At 34.0% G+C, this 24,961-nt stretch overlaps 1 protein-coding gene across 5 annotated transcripts in view; it reads left to right on the top strand.

The window, feature by feature from the left end:
• GRIK2 (glutamate ionotropic receptor kainate type subunit 2) overlaps positions 1-24,961 on the top strand; it is a 363,996-nt gene that overhangs the window by 136,245 nt on the left and 202,790 nt on the right. For all 5 annotated transcript variants that reach the window (XM_050316539.1, XM_050316538.1, XM_050316541.1 and 2 more), the window contains 3 exons: positions 8,811-8,992; positions 12,481-12,534; positions 15,419-15,592. In XM_050316539.1, coding sequence (XP_050172496.1) covers positions 8,811-8,992; positions 12,481-12,534; positions 15,419-15,592 — 410 coding nt within the window. The remainder of the gene's footprint in view (positions 1-8,810; positions 8,993-12,480; positions 12,535-15,418; positions 15,593-24,961) is intronic.

The following is a 24,961-nucleotide window of genomic DNA, read 5'->3' as shown; positions in this document are numbered from 1 at the left end:
TCATCTTGATAAGGTGATCAAAACTTTTCCATGGTCTGAAGGTCTTTTCTGAACTTTAGAGAATCAACACATTGATTCTCCCTTGTGAAACTGTGTGGGATGGGGTGGAGGGCTTTTTTTCACTGCAGTGCTTCAAAGCCATTATTAGAAAAGATTTGTTACTGGAAATAAGATGAGTTGGGATTGGTTCCTTGCAACTAAGTATAAAAGATGTTCGCACCCGTGCTCTGATGTGCTCGCTTAGCACATTTAAGGTAAACAATAAAGCTGATTATTGCCTTGCTCTTCAATTACAGCTGGTTTTGCTGAAACAGCAGTAAAATGGATTTAACATTCAGATGCTAAGGCCTGACACAGAAAATTAAGTGATATGCACAGTATCAGAATAGAAAACTTGATTGTCTATGGAATTAAACCTGGATCCATGGTTTTCTTGTCAGTGATTTTTCTTTTAACCCTAAGGTTAATTTCTTTTATATAATTATATATATGTATATATATATATATATATATACACATATATAGGTAATCTGATCTTCAATATTACTTATGAATATAATTTTAAACACTTCTTTCCTGTATTAAATAATACTTTCAAAAATATAATTTTTTTGGCTAAAAGAAAGGAGGGGGTTTGGTAGGTGGTTTTTTGTTCATTTTTTCTAATTAAAAATATAGTTCTGGGGTTTCTTTGTTTTAGAGAGGAGCATTTTTCACAGATATTAGTAGTACTGTGCTATAAGTTCCTGTTAAGTACACCACTGGTTATATCAGCATCATTTTGTGGAAGAGCAGGTCAAGGAGTGAAAGAAAACTCCCCTCAGGCTGGTGACACATATTCACACCACTTGTATAATCACTTTTGACGCTAGGTTCTCCACAAAGTCTACTCTATTTGTTGAACTCACCGACCAAAAATGGTTAAGGCTGCTGGAGATAAATGGTAAAGGTTTTCAGCTGGCTCCTTCCCTCCATGTACAAAGTAAGGATCACCAGAACTTTGGGAACTGGGCTTCCTCTCCTAACATGCCCAAAGGGTGATAATTACCATAGCTGAGCATTCAGCTGAATCCAAAAGTGTGGATGTGAAAGGAAATCAGGTATCACCTCTAAAACACTGAATCGTTGAAGTTCAGGACAAATTTTGTAACCAAAGACATTCAAATACATCCCTCCTTCCCACAGATACTCATGCAAAACTATCTGATTGTCTTGATAAATGTCCAGATGTGTGTGTCAGAAAACAGTGTTCACCTCAAAATATCATCATGAGGGCAAGAGGAATGTTGGGAGACTGCATTATTGACACAATTATAGAGAGTTTTAATGAGAGGCATAGTTCTTAGCCCTAGAAATTTTGTCTAAGCAGACTATTAATTCAGTAAAGAGATTGCTGGCAGAAGTGGCATTTTTCTGCACTGAATTTTTTTATCTGGAACAGAAGATTTAGTCTCAGTTGAGTCCAGACAATAAGTACTAGGAGAAGATGCTGTGCCACTTAGACAGAAGTCTATGGGGCCAGATGGAATCCACCTGAGGATACTGAGAGAGCTGACAGAAGAGCTCGCCAGATGATTGGAGGTTAGCAAACATGACACCCATGTGCAAGAAGGGTTCAAAGGAGGATATGGAGAACTGCAGATATGCCAACCTGACCTTGGTGTCAGGGAAGGTTATGAAACAGATCCTCTTGAGTGCCATCACACAGCACGTACAGGACAAAGATCAGGGGATCAGGCTCAGTCAGCAAGGGTTTAGGAAAGGCAAGTCCTGCTTGACAGACCTGATCTTTTATGACCAGGTGACCTGCCCAAAAGGATGAAGATGTGGTCTACCTGGACTTCAGTAAATCCTTTGATACTGTCTTCCACAGTGTTCTTTTGGAGAAGCTGGCAGCTCATGGCTTGGACAGATGCACTCTTTGCTGAGATTAGAATTGGTTGTATGGCCAGGTACAGAGAGTGCTGGTGAATGGTATCACATCCAGCTGGTGACCAGTCACTAGTGGGGTTCCACAGTACTGGGGTCAGCTCTGTTTAATAGTGTTATTGATGATCTGGACAAGTGGATTGATTGCACCCTCAGTAAGGTCGCAGATGACACTAAGCTGGGAGAGAGTTTTGATTTGCTGGAGGGAAGGAAGGCTCTGTAGAGGGATCTGGACAGGCTGGATTGATGAGCCAAGGCCAATGGTATAAGGTTCAATAAGGTGGAATGTGAAAACACTTCAGTCACAACAGCCCCATGTGGTACTAGGAGCTGCAGAAAGAGTGGCTGGAAAAACTTTTTATTTAGTGATATTCTCAAAAGAACTATATTTCTTCAAAAAACCCCTTCCCCTGTCCCTGAGAATACACAATTTGATGATCAAATTAATTTTTTTTAATAACATAAAGTGCTGTACTGTAACTTCTTTAAATGTGTTTGTATAGCAGAAAGGCCACATATGGGCAATGGGGAACTTGGAATTAATTACTTAAATTATGATAGAACATGTCAACCCAGTATAAGGGTGTTCTGGTTTATAAACAGTGTTTCTTCTGTGTCTCTGAAGAAGAGTTAGGGGAGTAGGTCACTATCATATGCTTTGTTAAGGAGATAAGTACATAGTTACAGGTAGTATGACATCATACACCCTCTATACATCTACACTGTCTTTCCCTAGAAGGAATTTATGTCATACAAATATACCTCCAGAGTTCATTTGAGCAAATGCTACTTTTATCATGGGTGACTTCTGTATATTGGCTTGCTCTAGTAAATCTAGTTTTTAAATTTTAACCTGGAGATATTTTAAATGGAACAGCTATGTTTCTTGACAAAGGCTGTTAAATAGAATTGTCATTGGCAAAAATACTACCTAAGTCAGTTACCAGACACTTTTCCTTTATTTTTACTGATATAGTACTATCATTTCCCCGGTAGAAATCAAGACTAGCCGAAAAATAAGTTAAAATAATACTAGATATCTTCTTCATGTCACCACAACTAACCATAGTCCAATTTAAATATTGCAGGTTTCAAGTGGCATTAAATTCTAATGCATTAATATTTGTAAAATATATACATGCACCCACACATAGTATTCTTGTTGCTCTCTAATGTTTTAGCTATGACACTGAAAGATCCTGCTAAAATGTTGGTCTCTAAAGCTACCAATAAGAAGCTAAATTAATTATGTTTACATTATGAAGACAATTTTTTTCTGGATTACATATTTCAATCATTTTTCCATTAAAGACACTTTTTACCATTGCTAATGTATTTAAATAGGTTTAAATATAGCTGACAAACATATTAAGGATGCTTTACACTGCTGGAATTGAGTGAAATGATATTACGGTAGAAAAAGCCTAATATAAATAAATATGAAAGGACCTGCAAGCTGTCTTTCCGCTTCACCTTTATTTTCTCTATGTTTTTCTTAATGGTGTTGCTGTATTGGATATAACAGCACAAATAACACAGAACAGCCCACTGTTCAAGAACCCCTGCTATCAAGTGCAATTTCTTTTTAATCCTTTCACCAGAGGCGGATTTTCTTAGTTGAGGTTGCTAAAACTAATCTTTAGAGTTCATGAGTAATCTGTTCAGAATGTTCAATATCTGAGAAACATTTTATAGCAATGAACTGTTCCAGTTGATGTGAAGCATTCTATCAATACCCAGTAAAGTGGCATTCTCCTCCCTTCTACCCATATCCCTTTCAAAGCCCCATATACAATTAGATTTTTCTGAGACATAACCAGAAAAACTTGGCAGAGGGCTGTCAGGGAAGGAGAAGCGTACACAGAAGTGTGAGAAGAAACAACTTCCTAAAATTAGAGAAACTGTTCTGGTAGCTCTACAAAGCAATATATTAATATTTTTGAAATTGTTGATGTTTTGAAGATAGGAGTAGCCTTTTAAAGAGCATTAGTGTTTTCGTAGAGAAAAAGGTTCATGTGTTCAGCCTGTTGCAAAGTGCATTTGCTTGCATTCTTCCTGTGCAGCACAAAGGCAGCATTAATGGAAATGATAAATAGTTTGATGAGCAGGCCAGGTGGCATAGCAATGGCCTGCAAGACTGCTGAGCTGGAGACACAGGTTTTAAAACAAACTTGGGGCTCTTGCTTCCTGGACTGGTTGAAGTTGAACATGTCGAGGAGATAATGTGATTGATCTCTTTGGAGGAAGATGCCAGCTGGAGAGCTCACAAACTGCTCCTTCAGGATTCTCCTTAAAGATGAATTGATGGCAGCTTCTGAAAGAGTTACTCACACCACGTTCTTCCCAGCCATTCAGAGGTAAGGCTCTATCACAGTGGCTGCTAAAAGAAGGAATTGAGAGTTTAAAGGGACAGGAAAAAGGTGTCTCTGGTGAAAGAAACTGCAGGAAGTACGTTCCCAAAATGCATCTATTTCTATACTGTTGTAAAATAGATTTTTTTAGGAGCTTTTCCACACAAATGGTTGTGTTGTGTTTGGTTGTGGTTTTTTGGGGGGGGTCCCCCCGAGTTTTTTTTTGCAATACAGTGGGATCCTGTAAATCCTAATAAAATAAGATGTCAGTTTTTCATCTCAGCACTGCAATTAATTTATATATTCATTATATATTCATTATATCTAATCAGTTATTTAAAAATATATGTTCACAATCATGGTAAAGAAAGGACTTGTTTTATTCTTAGCTTCTTTGTCCTTGTAGTTCTTGAATTATGTTTCTCCCTTCATTGGAGGTTCTGGTACCTTTTCTTCTGAGGAGGTATAGGAGTGTCCTTTTAAAACTGTCCCTTGCTGATTCAGAAACTTTTATTTCTCTGTACATGGAAACTTGTTGCTTTGATCCTGTATAATCAGCTTTTCTGTTTAATGTTAGACAACAGACGGCAGTGAAACTTTGGGATTAACAGTGCCTCAAAAAACTTAGTTAATGTATAATAATACATCATAATATCTTTGTTTGACCTAAAACTACCCTGGCCCTTAATAATATGCACAGATTATAGAAGGACAGAAATGGAGTCCCACAGATAAACTGGATGAAGTAGGAAGAAGCAGTCTTCCTTAAGTCTTAGGAATTTCAGTCATACAAATGAACCATAACAGTATTAAGAGAAAGTAAAAACACAGACAAAACAAGTTTTGGTAACATCTAAAAATTAAAACAATGAATTTGTCTGACTTCACCTGATGTATTCAGGACTATGTTAAAGAGAGTAAATAAGGTAGAGCTCATTTTTTTGTTACTGCAAGGCACCAGTTTAGCTGTAAAAGCCTTCAACATATGATGATGTCTTATAGCCATGAAAAATCAAACTCCAAACACAGATTGTTACAATAAGGATACTGACAGAATTTATTCTTATAGCAGATGGATTGCTCAATTATTTCTAAACTGTGTAATGTTTCGATCCCTTGGAACTTTTTTTGGCTGTTACACCTACTCCTGCAGAAACCAGGATGTTCAGGGGAAGAGAAGATCAGTGACAACCAGGAGTTGGAAAGCAGTTACTGTCCATAAAAGGACCCAGGTGCTGCAGCTTACATGTAGGACCTTGTTCTTTTAGGTTACATCTTTTCAGTGCTTACTTTTTAATTTGGTTTCAAATAATGACCCACTGTTCAATATTTAGTCTAGAGAAGAAGGGGAGAAAATTAAGCTGCTCAAAACAGTTGGAAAACACTGTGGATAGAACAATCCAGAACCAGGGGTTTTTGCTTGTAAACACAAGCTTCCAATCACTCATTTTATGAGTGAAAAAGAAGGATACAATCACATAAATATTTTCCTACTTAGGAAGACAGGAAGTATCTTATGTTTTCACTACAGATTACACGCAGTCCATTGACGTTAGCCCTGGGAGGTGACTGGGGAAGAAACAGCCTCAGGCTGTTTGGTGTAATGGTTTCTGTTGCCTTTTCTATAATTACTTTTCCTGTCGTTTCGGGCCAGAGCCCCTCAGATTGTCCCTGCCCTGGTGTGAGGCACCACGGTCACATCCACCTCCCCCTCAGCAGAGCTGTGCTGAGGAAAGGAGCTCCCTTCCTCGAAAAGGGTGTCTCCACCCTGAGCGGTGGCTTATGTCTTCCTCCAGTGATTTTGAGTAGGGCTGCCTCCCTTTGGTGCTCAGGAGATTTTGTCACTGCTCTTTAGGTTGGCTCAGCACTGGCTGGAACCAGTAGTGCTTTCATCCAGGCATAACAGAGAGGAAAAGGTAAAGAGAATAATGTTTGGTTTTGTTTGTATGTGGTGGGTTTTTGATTTTGTTTGTTTTCTGCGTTTTATTTGGTTTTGTTCTTCCCGCCCCCCCGCCCCCGGTTAATTATGTCATTTTTCTTTAGGAAAGTAATTTGATGGGTAAATCTAAACTATTCTTCACACAGGTTATAAAACATAAACACTGCATCCCAAATGGTAAATACAATCGTGGAAGGAAACTTCCACCCTGTGATTTGCATTTGAAAGAGCTGGCTTTTGAAGTGTGATCCAGTACTGGAAAGCATTTACTTGCTCTCAGTTCCCACTAATGCCTGAATTAATAAATGCTGCTTCTCAGTACTTAACCAAAGAAATACAAGTGTGAGAGAAAGGTGTGCTCAGCGCTGACTTATTTTGTTCTGCAAGGTGTTTCTCTGCAGTAAGGAGTTGCAGGGTGACTGTGGTGGTGGTACTTGCCACCTGTGACACACCTTCAAGATAGCACCCACACCATGAGCCCTCCACAGAGTGGCATGTCCTCACTCCCTTGCAAGTGAGGAGAATGTTTTTGTTTTCCAAAATCATATTGTTCAGAGTCTAGCAAGATGAAAACTGTTGAACATATACCAGTAAAGGATTTATTCCTTATAGTGGGTGACCAGGTGGACTACTGAAGTGAGTAATTTAGTAGACTGGAATGTGTTTTGTGAGCTGTCATAATCCATCTGTACTTTATAAATCTGGTAGCTGGAACTGTGATGAAATATAGCTGTTAAAATCTTAAAAATTGAAGTGTGTGTAACTGTAGCTATTACTAAAACTGAATATTCTGCTACACTTAGAAGCTGCAAACAACACTACTACACATGAAAAGTTTAAGGTTGCTTTTTATTTCACATTGATGAGGACAGGAGACAAAACTTAACTTTGAAACACCTGGAATTTGTCCATGTCTCAGATTTAATTTATCTTAAAACATGTTTTGAGAAATCTCATGGGTTACTGTGTATGTCCTGATAGTTGTTGAAGGCATAAATACTTCTTCATTTGCTTGCATTCACATCTATGCACTGTAGTCCAGTCACTGAACTAAAGAGGTATGCATTCACTGGCTTTCTTCTGTGTGTTTTCACACTCTGGTTTCTCTGTTAGCTTCCTACCTTCACAATGTGGTACTGTGTTTATTGGTCATTGCATCTCTCTCAGATACATAGGTAACCTAGCAGGCAGACACTGTACTTACCATAGTATTCTCCTTGACAGTTTTTAATTGCTCTCATATTAGTTTCTGCATCTGTAAATCCTCTATTTCAAATTTTGGTGGGATTTTTTTCTGTCTCTTATGTAGCCAAACGTTGACAAGATTTATGAAGAGTATAAGTTTCTTTCTGTAATTCTTGAAAGTCCAGTTTGGATCTTGAGGAACTCATCTTCTTGGATAATGCTTTGGAACAGAACAAAACTTGGAAATTTTGGAATTCTTGATTTTCAGCTGTTGCAGGTTTTTTTGTCAGCCATGAAGTAGATGTTTAATTCATAAGGGTATTGGAAGACATTTGCTTTAAAAGTTCCTGTAGGCCACAAAACACTTCTTTCCATTCTATTACAAATCTTGGACCTACAGTAAAAGACCAAAACTGTGTGGTATCATTGCAAAAAATGGTGATAGATCAAGGCACCTGTCAATTTGTAGTTTCCTACATTTGTTTACTAAAATTTTGTGACTTAGACTTACTTCAGAGAAAAGCAGCATCCCTTTTCCCTTTCTTTCCATGCCCCCTTAAAGTTCCTTGACAACTTTACTGTCCATCCTGTCTCCAAAGGTGTAACAAAGGTGATTGATGTAACAGCTGAAAATATGAATAAAACATACAAATTAGGGACTTTGCCCTTTTAAGTAAACACTTTGAAACAACAGTTTGCAGATAAGAAAGAACAAACAGATTTCCTTTTAACCCTTGATCTATTAAAAATACTCAGTATTTGTATAGAAAACTTGAACATCATGAATCACTCCAGTGTCTTATACAACTTAATTAATTTAAAGTTGCTTCCACAAATGTAATAAGTTTTGTTCTGGGGTGGTTTTGATTCCAAAATTTGTGCAGTACAGTAAAGCTGCTTTTGTCTCTTGTTGTTCTTGAAAAGTGGTTCAGTATAGAAATATGAGAACACCATCATGTGAGAGTGTTCTACAGGGCTGAAATGATTCATAACTTTGTATGGAAACCTGATGGATTAGTTGGGAGCTGGGAGACTGTCTAGTCTGATTACAAACTATTACTCAGGAATATTGTTTTAATTGAATTAGAATAATTACACACATTCTTTGAAGATGAACTTCACAGTTTCATGATAACTCTAGAGGAAGATTTATTTGTCTTACAGTAATCCTGTCTGAGTCTGCATACTGTCTGTTAATACTAAGGAAAAAAGAGACTTGTGATAAAGTGTTGGGAGTACAGGTATTTTATTTTTATTTTTAATAACATTTTTGTATATCTGCTGCAACATACTGACAAGGGAGAAAAATTCAGGAAACTTTCAATGCTTATAATATGTCCTGCTGCTAGAAGTTCAGGTTCTTGTTCTGATGATTTTCTTTTCTCTTGACTCCTGTTTTCTTTAAGGTCTTATTCGATTACAAGAGCTCATCAAGGCTCCATCACGTTACAACCTAAGACTAAAAATACGCCAGTTACCAGCTGACACGAAAGATGCAAAGCCATTGCTAAAGGAGATGAAAAGAGGCAAAGAATTCCATGTAATCTTTGACTGCAGCCATGAAATGGCAGCAGGCATCTTGAAACAGGTAATCCTCATTTTGCTTTAGAGGGCCTAATTTTTTTCATCCCTAATAAACAAAAGTATTATCCAGACCTAATGGCATTGTATGCCAGTTTTACTGAGGCCTAACTGAAAATCAGCCAAGGATTTCAGAGGTAATTTTACTGGTGATGCAAATGGTAGGTTCTTTAATTATGCTTTTATAAAGGAACAGATTAATCAGTTCATGTTCAGAGGGAAAGATATATTAATCTTTCAACTATGAAGAACTGGTACTTTGAATAATTGATGCCTTAAGCAGGGTTTTAAATGCTTGCTTATTGTTATTTTATATAACAAAGCTTTATTTATTTATTTTTATTTGAAGTCTCTAAGATGCCTATTCTTAATCAGATAGTGATATCTGAATTTTATCCTACCAATGACCACATTAATGTCTTCCACCGAGAGGACTGCAGTAAATATAAATATAAATATAAATGAGTAGATGAGATACACAGAATTCCAAATACTTAACTGGCTTTATATTGCAGAAGCAGAATCCAGTGAGGTTTTCCAAGAGAAGCTGGCAATGTAGCAGTATACAAAGGATTTTTCTCATAAAAGAGCTTACTGTAACCATGAAGTATGCATAGAAGGCAGGACTTTGTGTATATTTTAATGAGCTGTCTCCAAAGATAGGGAATTTCTTGTGCTCAGAGACCATCTCCCACACAGTTTTCTAATTGAACTATGACTTGCAATAAGGAGAATAGGAAGAATACCTAAACTAAAACAATATTGTACATTTCTAGCTTTTAGTGACTTTAATTCACATTTAGATTATGTTTGCTAGCAAACTTTATGGTTTAAAATGAAAACAAAATGTATTTAAGAGTTGGAAATATGAGTCTTATTAAAGGTACTTATGGATATAATCGCAGGTACAATTAAAAGTGCAAGCAAACATATACGTGTACTACAATTTCTTTCTTTTATTGTTCATTAATTGAAAAACTTTTATTAATTCCTAGTAATTTTAAAGCTCCGCTGGGGTTTTCGCTCTTTGCCAAGCATGGACCAGCCTAGTTATTCTAATTGTTTAGCTCAAATCATTAAGTGTACCTTTAATTATGTTAAAACCCCAAAAATACAGATGGAAAATGTGTTGAGGACAATATTAAGATGCAAGTAATATTGACAATAACTCCATCAAGATCCATTACTTATACCGTACCTAGCAGTTTTTAGGTGAAACTTCTATTTCACAGTATACTACATTGTGAAGAACATATGACTAGAGGGAAATGGGAACAAAATTACAAGCATTGTATCTTTAATTATGTCCCAGGACCCAAGAGTAAGCATTCAACTTCTTTAAATCAACTCGTAGAGTGTTTTATCAAACTACTCTACTCATCCTAAAGATTACAGAAGGAAGAAACAGGAACAATTCTTTTATGAGTGTTCAGATCTTTATACAGATTATGTAGATTTTTACTTTTCCATTCAACTCAAATACTGCAGTATTTTAAATATGTCTAAAATTTGTAGTTCAGAAGCTGAATGTGAATTCTTGCTGTCAAAATTGACACAAGGTATGCTAAGACTGTATTTATTATTTAGTGATAAATATTCCAAATATGTGTGTTTATAAGTGATTGTTGAACAAAATATTCATTGCTGAAATATGAATCAATTGGGGTTTTTTGTAGGAATGGAGGGATGAATTTGGGGAAACATGACAATGGGTTTCTTCTTGGGAGAATGATAGGAAAAATTTATAATGAAGTTGGTGGAAGAGAATACAAGTTGAAAATAAAGAAAAAGTACCTTGAGAGGCCAGTGAAATGGCAACTACTGTTAAGTGGCCAAAAATGATGAAAAGGGGAAAAAAATCCCATCAGCCAGACAAGTATAATTGAATTAAGGCAAATCTCAGTGGTAACCACATTACCAGGCAATGAGGGAAAGCAGACATAATTTAAAAGGTTAGGAAAGCACTACAGTAATGAGAACAGGGAAATGACAATGATTGAAGAGGAAAAAGAAGTGAGGTCTTTAGATAAGTGAGGAATGAGAAGGAAAGAAGACCTGTAAAAGAGGCAGCATCATCACACAGCATAATAAGGAACATATATAGGATGTTGTGTAGGGATTCTTTGGAGTATGAAGGACCTGAATACATAGAAACAGTTACATACATAGAGGAAGATACTTTGGTTTTAATTAAAAACAGATGAAAAAATGTTCTTAAAAAAGCTAACAGTGTTTGTAGTTGTAGAATTCCTAATGAAGTTGTAATATTTCACATAGGAATGTGTTTTTCCATTGTTTAAGAGAACGTAAATTGATATTGGAACATTATACCCTAGTTCTAATGCTGTTTTGGAATTCTAAATACACAAGTAGAGGTATTCTTTGGAAAAATGGTGTGATTTTTGTCAAAATCTTGTTTAAAGTGTTATAAAATATGATCTGCAGCTGATATTTGTATTAATTTTTGATTTTTTTCTTCAGAAAAGAACATATAGACTATTCAGTTTATCAGTTTTCAGACACTGTCACAAGTAAACAGGCTCCTAAAACCCTCAAAACTGATAATTCTTTTTTATACAAATTCATATAATTGTGACCTTCAGTGCCTTTAAGGAGATGCATCCGATAGCGACTTGTGAAAGAATTCCAATAATTACTGGAAAGGGAGAATATGTTGCTTATTTCTGTAGCTTTTTTATACTGTTAAAATTAGATAAAAATCACTGTAGATACTAAAATGATTGAATAAATCGTACTGATCTAAGGTAACTTTTGTGCAGAGCATCAATACAAGCTTTTCAGGTGAAAATACCCTCCTTAGTAATAAGAGTGATGAGACAGAGTTTATTGCTTTAAAATTTTATCTACAAATATTTGTTCATATGGATTTAAGAGAAAAGTAGGAACATTTAAAATGAGCAATAGATCAAATACTATTTAGTATTGAAGGTACTTGAATTTATAGCGTAATATTATGAATATTTGCTTTTCATTTATATTTAAGTAGTATGTATCTGGCTGTTCAAAATTTGACTCAAGAATTTCCTTCCATGGTTGGAAAAATTTATACATGTATAAGCCCGAGTCTCTCTTTTACATACATAGTATTGTTCATCAAAATAGAAAAAGGAAATTCCTATGAGGTTATTCATTTTAAAGGAAGGGTTCAATAATGAATGAAAATATTGTCAACTCAAATTTTATGTGGTAACAATGTATCCATTAGTATGTAAAAATACAAGCCTCTTTCACATTTACTGGACTAAACAGTCTAACAATATTCTTTCTATCAGAAGATCTGCTTCATAAATTCCTTTAATAGTCAGTAATCTTCTCTAACTTCTAGGAAATTACTTGCTTGACCTAATTTTAGTCTAATTCCAACCTTATAGTCTGATCCCAGTAGTGTTTTGCAACTTTTCATTTGCCATGTAAGTGTGATAAAAATGTATTATGTGACCTGGGAAAAATTAATCTTTTGTTTATTTTTTCAAGGCTTTAGCTATGGGAATGATGACAGAATACTATCACTATATCTTTACCACACTGGTAAGTGACTTATAAAAACATACTGATGACATCTAACAAAGATGTTACTTTCCTGATTATATTACTTAACAACGTGTAAAAGGTCTCTCTGGAGTGGGGTGTGAGTACAAGATGTTTTCTCTGTTGAGTTTTCTTACTTTCAGTGAAAACTCATCAGGATGGCTTAATTATTATTCAACAGGGTGCCCTGGAAACTGATAGACCTGAAAAACCAACTGACTCTGTAGCACTGCAGTTTTTAACTGTGAAGGAGGGTTAAGTATATAATTCATTATTCATTGTTTATATTATGCATTTTGTCCTTTTTGTCTTTTGGTTATTTGTATCCAAAGATTAGGACAATTTGTAAATTTACTCATATATTCTTTATTTTTAATCCAAAATTTTACAAGATAGTTTTTCTCTGTCATATGATTCATGAATAATTTGGTATGAATCTTAACAGCATTTTATTTAACAATCCGCATGAGCATTTTAGGCACATGAATTATGCAGTATTCTCTGGTGTCCGGTGCAATTGTAACTTAGAAGGAATTTGATAATTCTTGGATCTATCATTTGCACTAAATGAACATTTAAAAATGTGAATACTCCTACAAAACATAAAAAACATGCATGTGAAGACCATTTTTGCTACTCAACACAGCCTAACTAAGAAACAGTTTAAAAATTGGCGAAACAGTACTCTAGGAAATACAGTTGTGCACATTTCTCAGTTTCCATTGTGTTCAAATGTGTCTAATTATATTGCAGTTATTTAAGTTTCTTAAAATACAAGACAAATGAGACAGATGTGCCGTGGCAAAAGCATGCTAGAAATGACCCATGTTTGAAGTCACATACATATTTAAATTCATATGAAAATGAATCCTTTGTGGCAGGATAGGAAGTTCACCTCAGAATCAGAAAAAGACAAGTTCATAGAAAGAATTAACATGAAGTAGCTAGGAAAAGCAAAATAATTTGTGAAGTACAAATGCACACCCTGCACAAACATCTGTCTTATTTCAGAAGGGTAAGTTATCCTATCACTTACAGATTTAGGATTGCATGCAATAGAATTTCCCTCACTGAATAGATTTTCCTCCAGAAAAATGGGTTATAGATGTTTCAAGAAATTTTTTATTTTTTAAATTCTTATTTTGCTATTGGGGATAATTGTTTCTTTGCGTGGTATGCTGCCTGTTGGCATTGAATTTTTATTCTTATATTCAAAAATCAGGATTTTCTATCATTCTTATTTCCTTATTAGAACATTAGATTTTTGAAGGAGACTAGAGTGTTTTATTGACTTGGAACTCTCAAGGGATAATTTACTGTGTACAAAGATATAATAGATTTTGATTTTGCAATGCAGCTCTATAACTTGCATAAGAATTTAGCTGTTTTGATATATTAATTGCTTCTTACCTGACATGGTGAAAATCCTGTCAAATAAATTTTCCAGTCACAGTGTTTACAACAGTCTTCTGTGTAATCTTCTCTTGATTGATTCAGGGTCTAATGCAGTAGCTCATTAATACACTGACCTGTGTGCATTTGTAGGATGCATAATATCGTTGTGTATATTTATTATATTCCAGTGTAAACATGAATGTGTTTGGATTAAATAATTACATCCAAAGTTCTGACTTCTTGCACAGTAAAAACAGATTTTTTAAAAGAGAAAGATGTAACATAGGTCTAGTTGTGTTTTTTCCTTTGCAATAAAATGTGTTGTTTTTTTACAAAAAGGTTATGAATTCTGTTATTTATAAATGAATTTTTACACCTGCATATCTTAGGTATTTTGTATGGAAAATTATATCATAATTATTAGCTATAATTAAAAATGGGTAGTGATTTATACGTGGTTAATATTTTTGTGGTCTGAGTGATGTTAACAATGAATAATGAATTATAATCTGATTTTTCCATAGTACAGTATTTAATCTTCTTCAGCTCTAACCAGTAAACAAAATGGATTCAGGCAAACTGATAGCAAAAAAAAAAAAGAGATAAATGGCTAAGTTTGAATTATGGGGATAATTTCTATGTTCAATAAAACTAAGTTATGTCATAGGGCATTAATATCTTAAGTATAAACTTGATTATGTCTTTTTTCCCCCACATGTTCAAAACCTGATCTTAGATCTGAGTTTCCTGAAGTCAAGTACTGTTTCTACATTGTTTCTAAGGATTTTTTCAAAGGATTAGGATAATATTGAGTTTAGTTACTTGAGCTAAAATTTGATTTTTTTCTTTTTCTTTTTCTTAATTATATTTGCCTCTGTTGGAGGGCTAACTGTACACACACACACACTCATACATATAGTGAAAACATATTAATTGGCTAAGTTTATTCTTGCAATGATAAATTCCTAGTAAAAGATACACTACTCATGTTTGAAGTACAATTGGTGGCAGTGAAAAATGCTTTTGATTAAATTTAGAGCTGTGTACATTTACCCTTTTCCCTGCTCACCACCCCACTTTTCCTCCACCACCTAAAATTGACATGTTCAAGTTTCACAGAGACTGAAGGTGCAAGGAAACTCTTGTGCTGTTTATTTTATGATTTGATGTCTGACTTCTGGTAAGTCCAAGAAGTAGTGATTATTTGGCAATCAGTTGGCTTACTATATTATTTTGGCCTAACTATTAGTGGATACAATTCTGTAACTGGACTTAAAGTTTCCTGAAACATTGTTCTCCCTTTGTGAGTCAGATTACTCTCACTATAAAGTCAGCCAAGTTTCTTTTCCACAGCCCCCAGATAAACAGAACATAGTTCCTAGCATATATGGCACTGAAAATTTCCATGCTCTCATCTGGGGAGATGGTCCAACAATTGAAATAGGACTTTTAATGTATTAAAGAATTTATACAGTGGTAATTTTTTCAGGATCTGTTTGCCCTGGATGTGGAGCCCTATCGGTACAGTGGTGTTAATATGACTGGATTCAGAATTCTAAACACAGAAAATACCCAGGTGTCATCTATCATTGAAAAGTGGTCTATGGAGCGACTGCAAGCACCCCCGAAGCCTGACTCAGGTTTGCTGGATGGATTTATGACGGTATGAATAGCAGTGTTTGGTTCCTTTTTTGGGGATATGTTTGGGAAGCTAAAAAAAAAATTAACTTTTTGTTTGTTACAAGTGTTCAGAGGCATGTAACTAAATATTATTGGTAACATGAGGTAGGGAGTTACAGTTGTGTTTCTGTTAATATTTTGTAGATTGAATACAACTATATTACTTTTTTTTCAAAATTACACATACTGTATTTTTTTTACCAAATTATAGTGTCGTATTCTAAATGTCTAATTCACCTAGTCTATATTTCCCTACTTTACCAGTGAAAATATTGTGAGGGATCATGTCAAATTCTGATAAAAGTCAGGTTAATTAAAAATTGTCTCTGTCTTGTGTGTCTTACTAATTTAAGATTCGCTTGTTAGTAATGTGTGCTTTTTAATTTCTTTATAAATCTTGTTTTTAAATATTTTATGAATATTATAAATAACACCTTACTATCTTTTCCACTTTCTGTGACCTCAGATAGGTATTAATATGGTTGTTTGTTTTTTCCTTCCATTGCCAATATTCTTTAACTTCCCTTCAGTTTATAAAAATCACAATTGCATTCCTGCAAATAAACTTTCATTATTAGGTTTTTGGTGAGTTTATGCTCATTAGTTGGAATTAAATCTGGAATGACAATGTCAGAAAGGGATCTATTTTAAAACATATCCTACATTAGAACCTCTTTAGTCTTCAAATTTATTGAAAGATTTACCACTTTGACTGCTTAGCAATTTAGGTTGTTGGGTTTTGTTTTGGTTTTGCTTGTTTTTGGGGGGTGGGGGAGGTTGAGGCTTTTCATGTTCCATTGGAAAAAAAGCAAATTTTGTTTCTTGAAGATTTATATCTTAGTTATCTATCAGTTGTCCAGTTTGTGTTAATTAAGCCACATGACATAGCTAATGTTTTGTACAATATCTTTCTACTGATAAGGTTTAAAGATTTTATAGACATATTTTTACTAAATTACAATCAATATTTTATCAAGGTAATTTAATTTTTTTTAGAAAGTTATCCTTTTTATAGAATAATACTTTTTTCTTCTGTGTACTTTTGTATATAATATCTTGCACATGATAATTTCAAACATTTTAAATTTAATTTATTTACTAGTTCTGTTGTACTGCACTTTACAGATTCTATCATACAGTACTTTAAAGGTTACATTGTTCATTTCTCTAAATAATTTCAAATAAGCAAATGAACTCCCAAAAATCTGAAAACTGTGTGAAGTGTCCATCTGGTTTATGTAAAACAGATGCTTATTATTGTAAGTCATTATTTCATGCTTCCTTGCTTGCATTAATATTTTTATTCCTTTATTTTTATCTTTTTGATTTTAAAAGTTGCAGCACTTCTTCTCATTCATTATATTCATATATTTTATGCATTGATCAAAGATGTAATTGATCTCATACCTTTGGATATTTACCAAATCAGTAGTGATAGTTACTTTGTAAGAACATAGGGTCATGGTCAAAAAATAATGGAATAATAAATATTGGAATAGAGTTCTATGAGCCAGTTACATGTTTTTCATCTTCTGTGGTACTGCAAAGAAACTGTTTCTCTCAGAAAAGCTTCTGATGTGAGGCAGAAACCTATAATTGCTCGTACATAACTCTGTAAGAATAATACTTTACACCGTTACTTTGTCTCAGGATAGAAAAATATAAAAAAGTGCATGAAAACACAGTGGTTTCTTTTCTGGACCCTTTTAAAGCCCTCTGTGCTCTAAGTGGAACCAAGTGTTCCTACAGACTGTGATGAAAATTTTATGGGGATTCTATATGTTGATTAAACATCTAAATATGTTTTGATAACCTGGGTTCTAAATACTTGAGAGATGTAGATAATGTTTAAAGGATATCTAAAGGGCTAATAATCTTGGCAAGTGCTTACAGAGCTTTTATAATCTTGCCCTTAGATACAGAAAATCATTCACAGCATGTCCTTTTGGAAGGTGTAAAAGAAAGTCACTTCATGACATCATTGCACAATGTTCTGTCTGTGCTGAGAATAAATTAAGCCATTTTATTGACTTAGAATCAGTGAAGTTAAGTTTGTAAAATTTGACTTTCATGTCAGTGTTGTTCATGTGTATTTAAAGTCTGAGATGTACTTGGGAATTAAAGATTCTTCACAGATATTGCTGTTATGGAATATTCTAACTGATATAGGCTGAACCGGAATTTTGTTTTTTTTAACTTTTGCTGGTTGATAATGGCTACAGCTCAATCAGAAAAAAAAGTATGCTTAATGGGAATGCGTTCAACTTGAACAACATAGTTAAATGCCATTTAATCAGGTTTTCAAACCACCTAAAAGTTGTGCCAAATAAAAACCTGAGACTTCTGTAATGTATTTAGAGACTTCGGTAAAGACTCACTGGTTTCCATTGGTGTAAAACCAGGTAGTTATGGATTGCAAAGTTTTTAAGCTCTGGTGGTGTTTGTGCTAGGTATTTCTACCCTGGACTTTTTCACCATATCAACTTAGCCATTGTAACAGTTAAATCTATCAATACAACTCTGACACTGCTTTTCCTTATTTATGATTCACAGAGTTCCCAGTCTTAATTATTGTTTCAAGGTATTTTCTGTAGGCTTGTATAACCTCTAACTACTAATTTTCCTCATAATTATATGACCTTTAGTATCTCAATATAAAAAAGAGCGAGTATAAAATTTCATCTCACCTCTTTATAATGTTCCAAGTCAAGCTTTCAAGTGGGAATCCTATGGAGTACAATTATGGTAGTTTTTCCTTTGCTTCTAGTCTGTTCCTCAGCACAGCTCTGGAAAGGGTGATGGTTTAGCACATCTGAGTGGAAGAGTAATGAAAACCATATTTTCCATTATATTTCACTCCTGTTTTAGGGTTTCTTCAGGTTCTTTGCATGGTCTTTGGAGAAAAAAACCCAAACAACTATTTAATGAATGTTTCCATATTGAATAATTCTATAAATAAATGTTTAATTATTTGTATACCTAATAAACTAAATCCATTTTATGATTTGGGAGAATAGCTACAGTATAATTGACTGTGACTCCAGAAAATAAGTGGAAATATTGGAAATCATTAGCCATGTTGTGTCAGACTATACACGCCTTCTTTAAGCAGTCTTCTTGCGATAAAAGGTGTGCTTGTTAAAATGTTTATAAGACTCAAATAGATATGATTTCTGTAAAAGTTTAAACTAATTTCTGTTAAGGACTAAATGCGAATATACTTTTATATGAGGTATAGAAGTCCCAAGGAAATCTCACTGGTTTACTTTTACTGAAGAGGTTTTTCTGTTGTGATTCAAATACTAATAGATCTAATTTATGCTTTTGATGGTTCTCTCATGTTTCTTTAGGTCCAAGGGTAATCAAAATGGTACTTATGCTCATAACATAGAAACCGTAATCTACATGTGTTGCTATTCAAGTACATTTGTGTCTTTTTATCTGTCACACACTTGTGTGAGTATTCTCAGCAGTACTGTATTTATTTTGAACATTGTATCATTATACTCTTACTAAACAGATAGAAAGAAAATATAGGGCCTTAAAAAATAAACATCACGTGGAACTGGCATATCTCATGGCTGTTATTTCTTATAATAAAAGTACAGGAATTTGTTAATTATAATTTTGCTACAAGACATAAACCACTCCTTTAGAAAATAACAGAAGAAAAGCAGAGTCAAACTACTGTAATACTTTATCTTTCTTGCTAGTAGACTTAACTGTATCTAAAATTTCTCTATTTCTCATTTTCTTGTTGTTTATTCTTGTTACTGTTGGGTGAAAAAGAACATAAATAAAGAATGCACATTTTGCATTTTAAATCCAAATCTGGGGTTTTTTTCCAGACTAGAATAAACTTTGTAATTAATTCTCACTTGATCCTGCACTTCCCAAGTTTTTTAAAATTTGGGGTACATATTTTGAAATAAATTCCAAAATGTCTCTAATCTTTCAAAATGTAACTGCTTAATGTCAATTCAGTCATGCATTTCCCTGTTTCTCACCACCTAATTTCACTTGTTAGCAGTTCAAAATGCACTTGTATAAAAATTAGACTCTGGACAGGGTGGATCATTAGCTTTTGCCCCTTGTGTTATCCTGTTACTGAACAACTTCTAACTAGATTGAGGATCTTTAAATGATTCTCTGATATATAATGTATTCATTACTGCTATTTTCCACCAAGTTTATACTGAATTCTGAAATTTGGAAGTGTTTGCTACTTAGCAGCTACTTGAACAAAATGACTTGGTGTTAATAAGGCCACATTATTTCTTTAAAACAGAATAAGATTTCTTCTTGAAAATGAACTTATAATGTAAGTTAATAAAAACCCAAAACAAACTAGAATGAATTAAAAATATTTAATTTATGTAACAAGCTTTTTTTTTCTTGCAAAGTTTAGATTTGGAAGGGTTCATGCTTATTTTAGCCTGGAGTAAAAAATGAATTTTAAATTTTCCTGCAAGATGGAGAAAACCTACTTAACTATAATGACTGAATATTTTTGTTAAATTCTAACAATATCGTCATGTGTACTGTATAAACAGAAAAATATTGTGAAAAACAGACGGGTGGTGTACTATTTTAAAGAAAGTTTACCTTGATATACTTCACTTGTTGGTTTTGAGTCTGTACAAGTAGCACATAGAAAGAGGAAAAAAAACCTGAGCATAAATGCACTTCTAAGTTTATATATGGCAATTGTGATTCAGACCAAGCAAAGTAGAGCATGAAAAAAGTGTTATGAGCTCAGACTTCTTTTACTCTACAACTATTAATCTTCACAGTTTTCTTTGCCTCAAGTCAGAATTTAGCATGCATAATTAAGATGACCTAACAAGCTCTGCTGCTTCATTAACATAAAGTTTTCCTTACTAATTGCTTTTGCCTATCATTCAATTTAGCTATCTGCTTTCCTCTTATGTAGAGGGGAGTGTACTTTTTTTTTCCAATTCTGACTATTCATCCTATTCTTTAATGTTCACTTTAATAGTTTTATATGGCAGGTGCAGAGAAGCACTATGGCACTTAAATGTTATATCAAAGGTCAATATTTAGGAGTTTTCCTCAGAAAAGTCGTAGTTTACATCTGATATATTTTATACTCTGCCTGGCAGAATGGAGCATAATTTAGTTGTGCACTTTCAACTCTTAATTATCTTGTTTAGTTTTTCACTTTTTTTTTTTTTTTTTAAGTTTATCCTTTTCTTTCTGAACATAGTCTGCTTTTCAAGCATAGGTGTTCTCCATGGAACATAATATTTTCTCAGTAAATGTAAATGGTAATTGAAAAAAGTACGAATTTAGAGTGATATTAAATAGTGTAGTTAAAAATGCATATATTTTTTGCATACACTGAGCAGATTTATGGTTCATTTCTGTGTATTTTCATCTGGTTCAAAAAAAGGGAGATAAAATTTTATGAACAAAGTTTTGAAGTTTCTAAAGCTGGTGTTCAGACTTCCTTGAATAAGGAGAATAGATCCAATGATCTTTTCTTTAAATATGTAGAGAAGATGCTGAGATCATGAGGAAAAATGCTAATACCTTCACACATTGTCTTCAATTGAAGGAATATACAAATTCCTTCACTCACAGAGCTGTCCAAGAAATTAATTTTGAAACTAGCTATTTTAAGGGATACAGTAAAAATCCTGAAGTTATAACTCCTTTGGTATTAGAGAAGGGAAATAAAAGAGAGAATAGTGTTGGATTCGTAAAATATTTTTCCCTAATTAGCTCTCCATATTTGCACATCTGATGACTTGGGGGACATATTTATGTATTATATTCTTTGTTTGTTCTCTTTTTTCCCTCATTTTAAGAAAACTTCCAGTAAGTAACCTCTCAATATCCAAACCTTATGACTGTGTTGTAAAACTTAATTTACCTGAATTTTTTACTTTCTTAGCTTTATGGTTATGCTAGTTTAATATTCTCAGAAGTTTTGTTGAACCCCAGGGCAAGATAAAGAATTGGTAAAAAAAATTATGGTCAAACAGTGGGTATAGATGGACGATAGTGGTGTATTTTCAGATGAATTAAATCAATGTATTTAAAATCCCTAAAGCCCTGTAAAGAATTGGACATATGCATGAAGGCCATGTTAAATGGCTGTAATCACAGATCCCTTTGGCTTATTTTTGTTAAAGGCTTTTGAATAATGTTAAATAAATTTGGTTAAGCTAATACATTTGGAAAGTATACTTCTTTTTCATTATGAATTTCGGAAGAGTTTAAGAGGGTAAGTAAAGGCACTGAAACAGTAGCAATTCTAGTTGGAAGAGCTGAATGAAACAAAAATCCAAAATTATGAAGAATTGATTCAGTTCTTTGGACAGATAATTGGACATGAATAATACTGGGGGCACTCTTATACTGTTCTGAAAGAAAAGTGTGTATTTCCCAGGTTCAATACTCAAAAAACAACAAACAAACAAAAAAATCAAATCAAAACTCAAACCAATCAACAAAACAAAACCAAAACCTCAAATCCCAACAATTGTAATATAGGTGTCTCTAATCCATTTTAATCACGGTTTAGATGAACAGCATAAGCCAAGGAAAAGTATGAAGACAAATATAGAGTGAAGCTGGGACAAATGAAGAGATTAGATTTTAACCTAATAGTGTTAAAATTAATCTCCTAGTTACTGACTCAAGAAATCAGGGAGTTACAAACCTGGAAATATGCTCTATAAGCACTATTAGTATTTTGTATATTTAGTTCAATTTATTTTTTAATCTAATTTTATTCTATACCTCAATTTCTTAGTTTCTTGAGCATTGTACTCCAAAATTCATTACTTTATATTCCTCCTAAAGGAAGAAAAAATATGGTGTCATTCAGGGTTTTCTTTCAGTATACCTCTGGAGTCTGCCTTTCTCTATTCATCTTTGATGTGTTTTCAGTGACAGCACAAACTGATTTAAATAGTGAAGTTATTACACTGGGTAAAAATTCTGCACTGAGTCAGAAAGGTCTAACATTTAGTGTTTTTTCCCTTTAGGCAAATAGACTTTTATTGTTACTAGGGGGTAAAAAAGAATGCATTCATTGCAAGCATAGTATTTTTAAGCTTGTTCAGTTGGTGGCTTATTCCCTACTAATTCCTTTGTATATGCTTTGATTTTTTTTTTAATAAAGTATTTCATACTTGTTTACATTCTTGATTTGAAATTGTAATCTCTTTAATTTAGCAAGGAAGTTATTTTATAGAAGATAAGACTTCCAATTTGTTGAATAGCTTGCTACAAATCAGTCATTTAGTTTTCCAAACACTAAAACAATATTTTTGAAACTGCAGTCTCTTATCTACACCTAACAATATGGACATAACAGTTATATTTGAGATAGCTCGTTAAATAATAATTTAACAACTGCTATCAGGGACTGTGACTGACAAAAGGATTTCCCAAGATAAAGGTGCTGTTAAGGGTAAAAAGACCAATAAAAATAAAAAGAAATACTTGTCACAGAAATGCAGCCTTGGATTCTGATTTAGAGCTTCAAAGAGGATAGCTTGTTATGTAGACAGCTTTATAATTATCCCTTTAGCTAAAAGAATTTTCTGGATTTGCTGATGAGATGTGTTTAGTAAAACAGTGTAGCAGCAAATGTGTACTTCAAAGGAAATACTAAACAATTACTCATTACTGCATTACAAGCTAAGAATCTCCCCTAGGCACAGTTAACTACATGAGTTTAGGGACTATGCAAGATTTCAAGCTGTAAGATGTTTTAGAAATAATATGTCAGCTATTTTGAGAATTATTTGCATTATTAAATATTTGAGTAGTGCATATAGTAATTTTTGGAATTTTAGGAGACAGGATAGATCAGAAACTTGTGATCCTATCCCAAAGGAAAGATATGTCTACGTATTTTACAGCATTTAGCAGAAATTGCAGTTTCTCTCCTATAGAAGATTTCATTGAATTCTTCCAGATGTGGTTTGAGGATATATGCATATATTTATAAATAATTAAGATTAACATGGACTTACATAATGCTTTTGTGTTAGAACTCTTCATGCCCTTTACAAAGAGATAGAGGGAATTCAGTGTAACAGCAAGTGGGGAAACGGCAGAGCATATGCAACACACAAAAGCTCCTGTGCAGTGTAGAAGACCAGCTGAAGCATAGGCTGTTTTTGAAATAGGAACGTAAGTGCCTTTGCTGAGAAAATATGTGTCTGGACTGTATGAAATTTAAAGTCTGAGGACTGCAGTACTGCAGTTAACTAACCATGATCTGTCAAAGATTATGTTTCTAAAGAAGAGCAATGAAGCTGGTCGAGGATCTAGAGCACAAGTCTTATGAGGCGCAGCTGAAGGAGCTGGAGTTGTTTAGCCTGGAGGAAAAGAGGCTCAGGAGAGACCTTACCTCTCTCTACAACTGCCTGAAAGGAGATTGTAGCCAGGGGAAGCTGGTCTCTTCTCCCCAGTAACAAGCAGAATAAGAGGAAATGGCTTCAAGTTGTGGCAAGAGGGGCTTAGAATAGGATATTAGGAAAAATTTATTCCCAGAAAGCGTGATCAAACATTGGAACAGCCTGCCCAGAGAAGTGGTGGAAATTCCATTGCTGGAGGTATTTAAAAGACATGTAAATGTGGCACTTGGGGACACGGTTTATTGGTGTACTTGGCCATGCTAGATTAATGATTGGACTGGATGATCTTAAAGGTCTTTTCCAAACCAAGCAGTTTTATGACACTGTGAAGACATTTTTTCTTAGGATATGCCTTCTAAAACTGGCTTTAATGGTTTATTTATACACTGGGCTTATTGTAACTTTTCAGGAAAAGTGAACTAAAAGCGAGATTACCTCTATTCCCTTTCTTTGCTCTTATGTTTAAAGCTTTGCCTTGAGCAGCAGCATAACTATAGCTGATAATCATCAGACTTATTTGTGGGAAAGAATAACTTTAGGAATCATTATGGCTAGGATGTGGAATGGTGACAGTGTAGGCATACTATGTTAAACAGCAATGTAAATAATTTGATGAAATAATTTAATTTATGGAGAGAAGAAACCATCAATTTAACTGTTATTTTGTGCTCATCAGCTTTACAATGGCACTGCCTGTTAGGACTGGCCATAATAATCATGCTTTAAACTATGTTCTGGGTAAAATCCTGGTCCTTTGGAAATTAATGTATAATTTGGCTTGTGTTAGTTTGCTACATGCATTCCAGGCTCAGATAGGGTAATGCAGATGAAGAGTTGCCCTTTTTTGTATTAAAGTGAAGTATTAAACACTACATACTCTAATGGAGTGGAAAAGAGTGAAAGTCATATGCAAATATTTGTCTCAGAATATTCAGGTGGTCAATTTGGATGTA

The sequence above is a fragment of the Myiozetetes cayanensis genome, unplaced genomic scaffold (genome assembly GCF_022539395.1).
Source record: "Myiozetetes cayanensis isolate MyiCay16 unplaced genomic scaffold, myiCay2020 scf2-11, whole genome shotgun sequence".
Lineage (NCBI taxonomy): Eukaryota > Metazoa > Chordata > Aves > Passeriformes > Tyrannidae > Myiozetetes > Myiozetetes cayanensis.
Note: the sequence above shows the minus strand (reverse complement) of the source record. Positions and strands in the feature narration are given on the sequence as shown.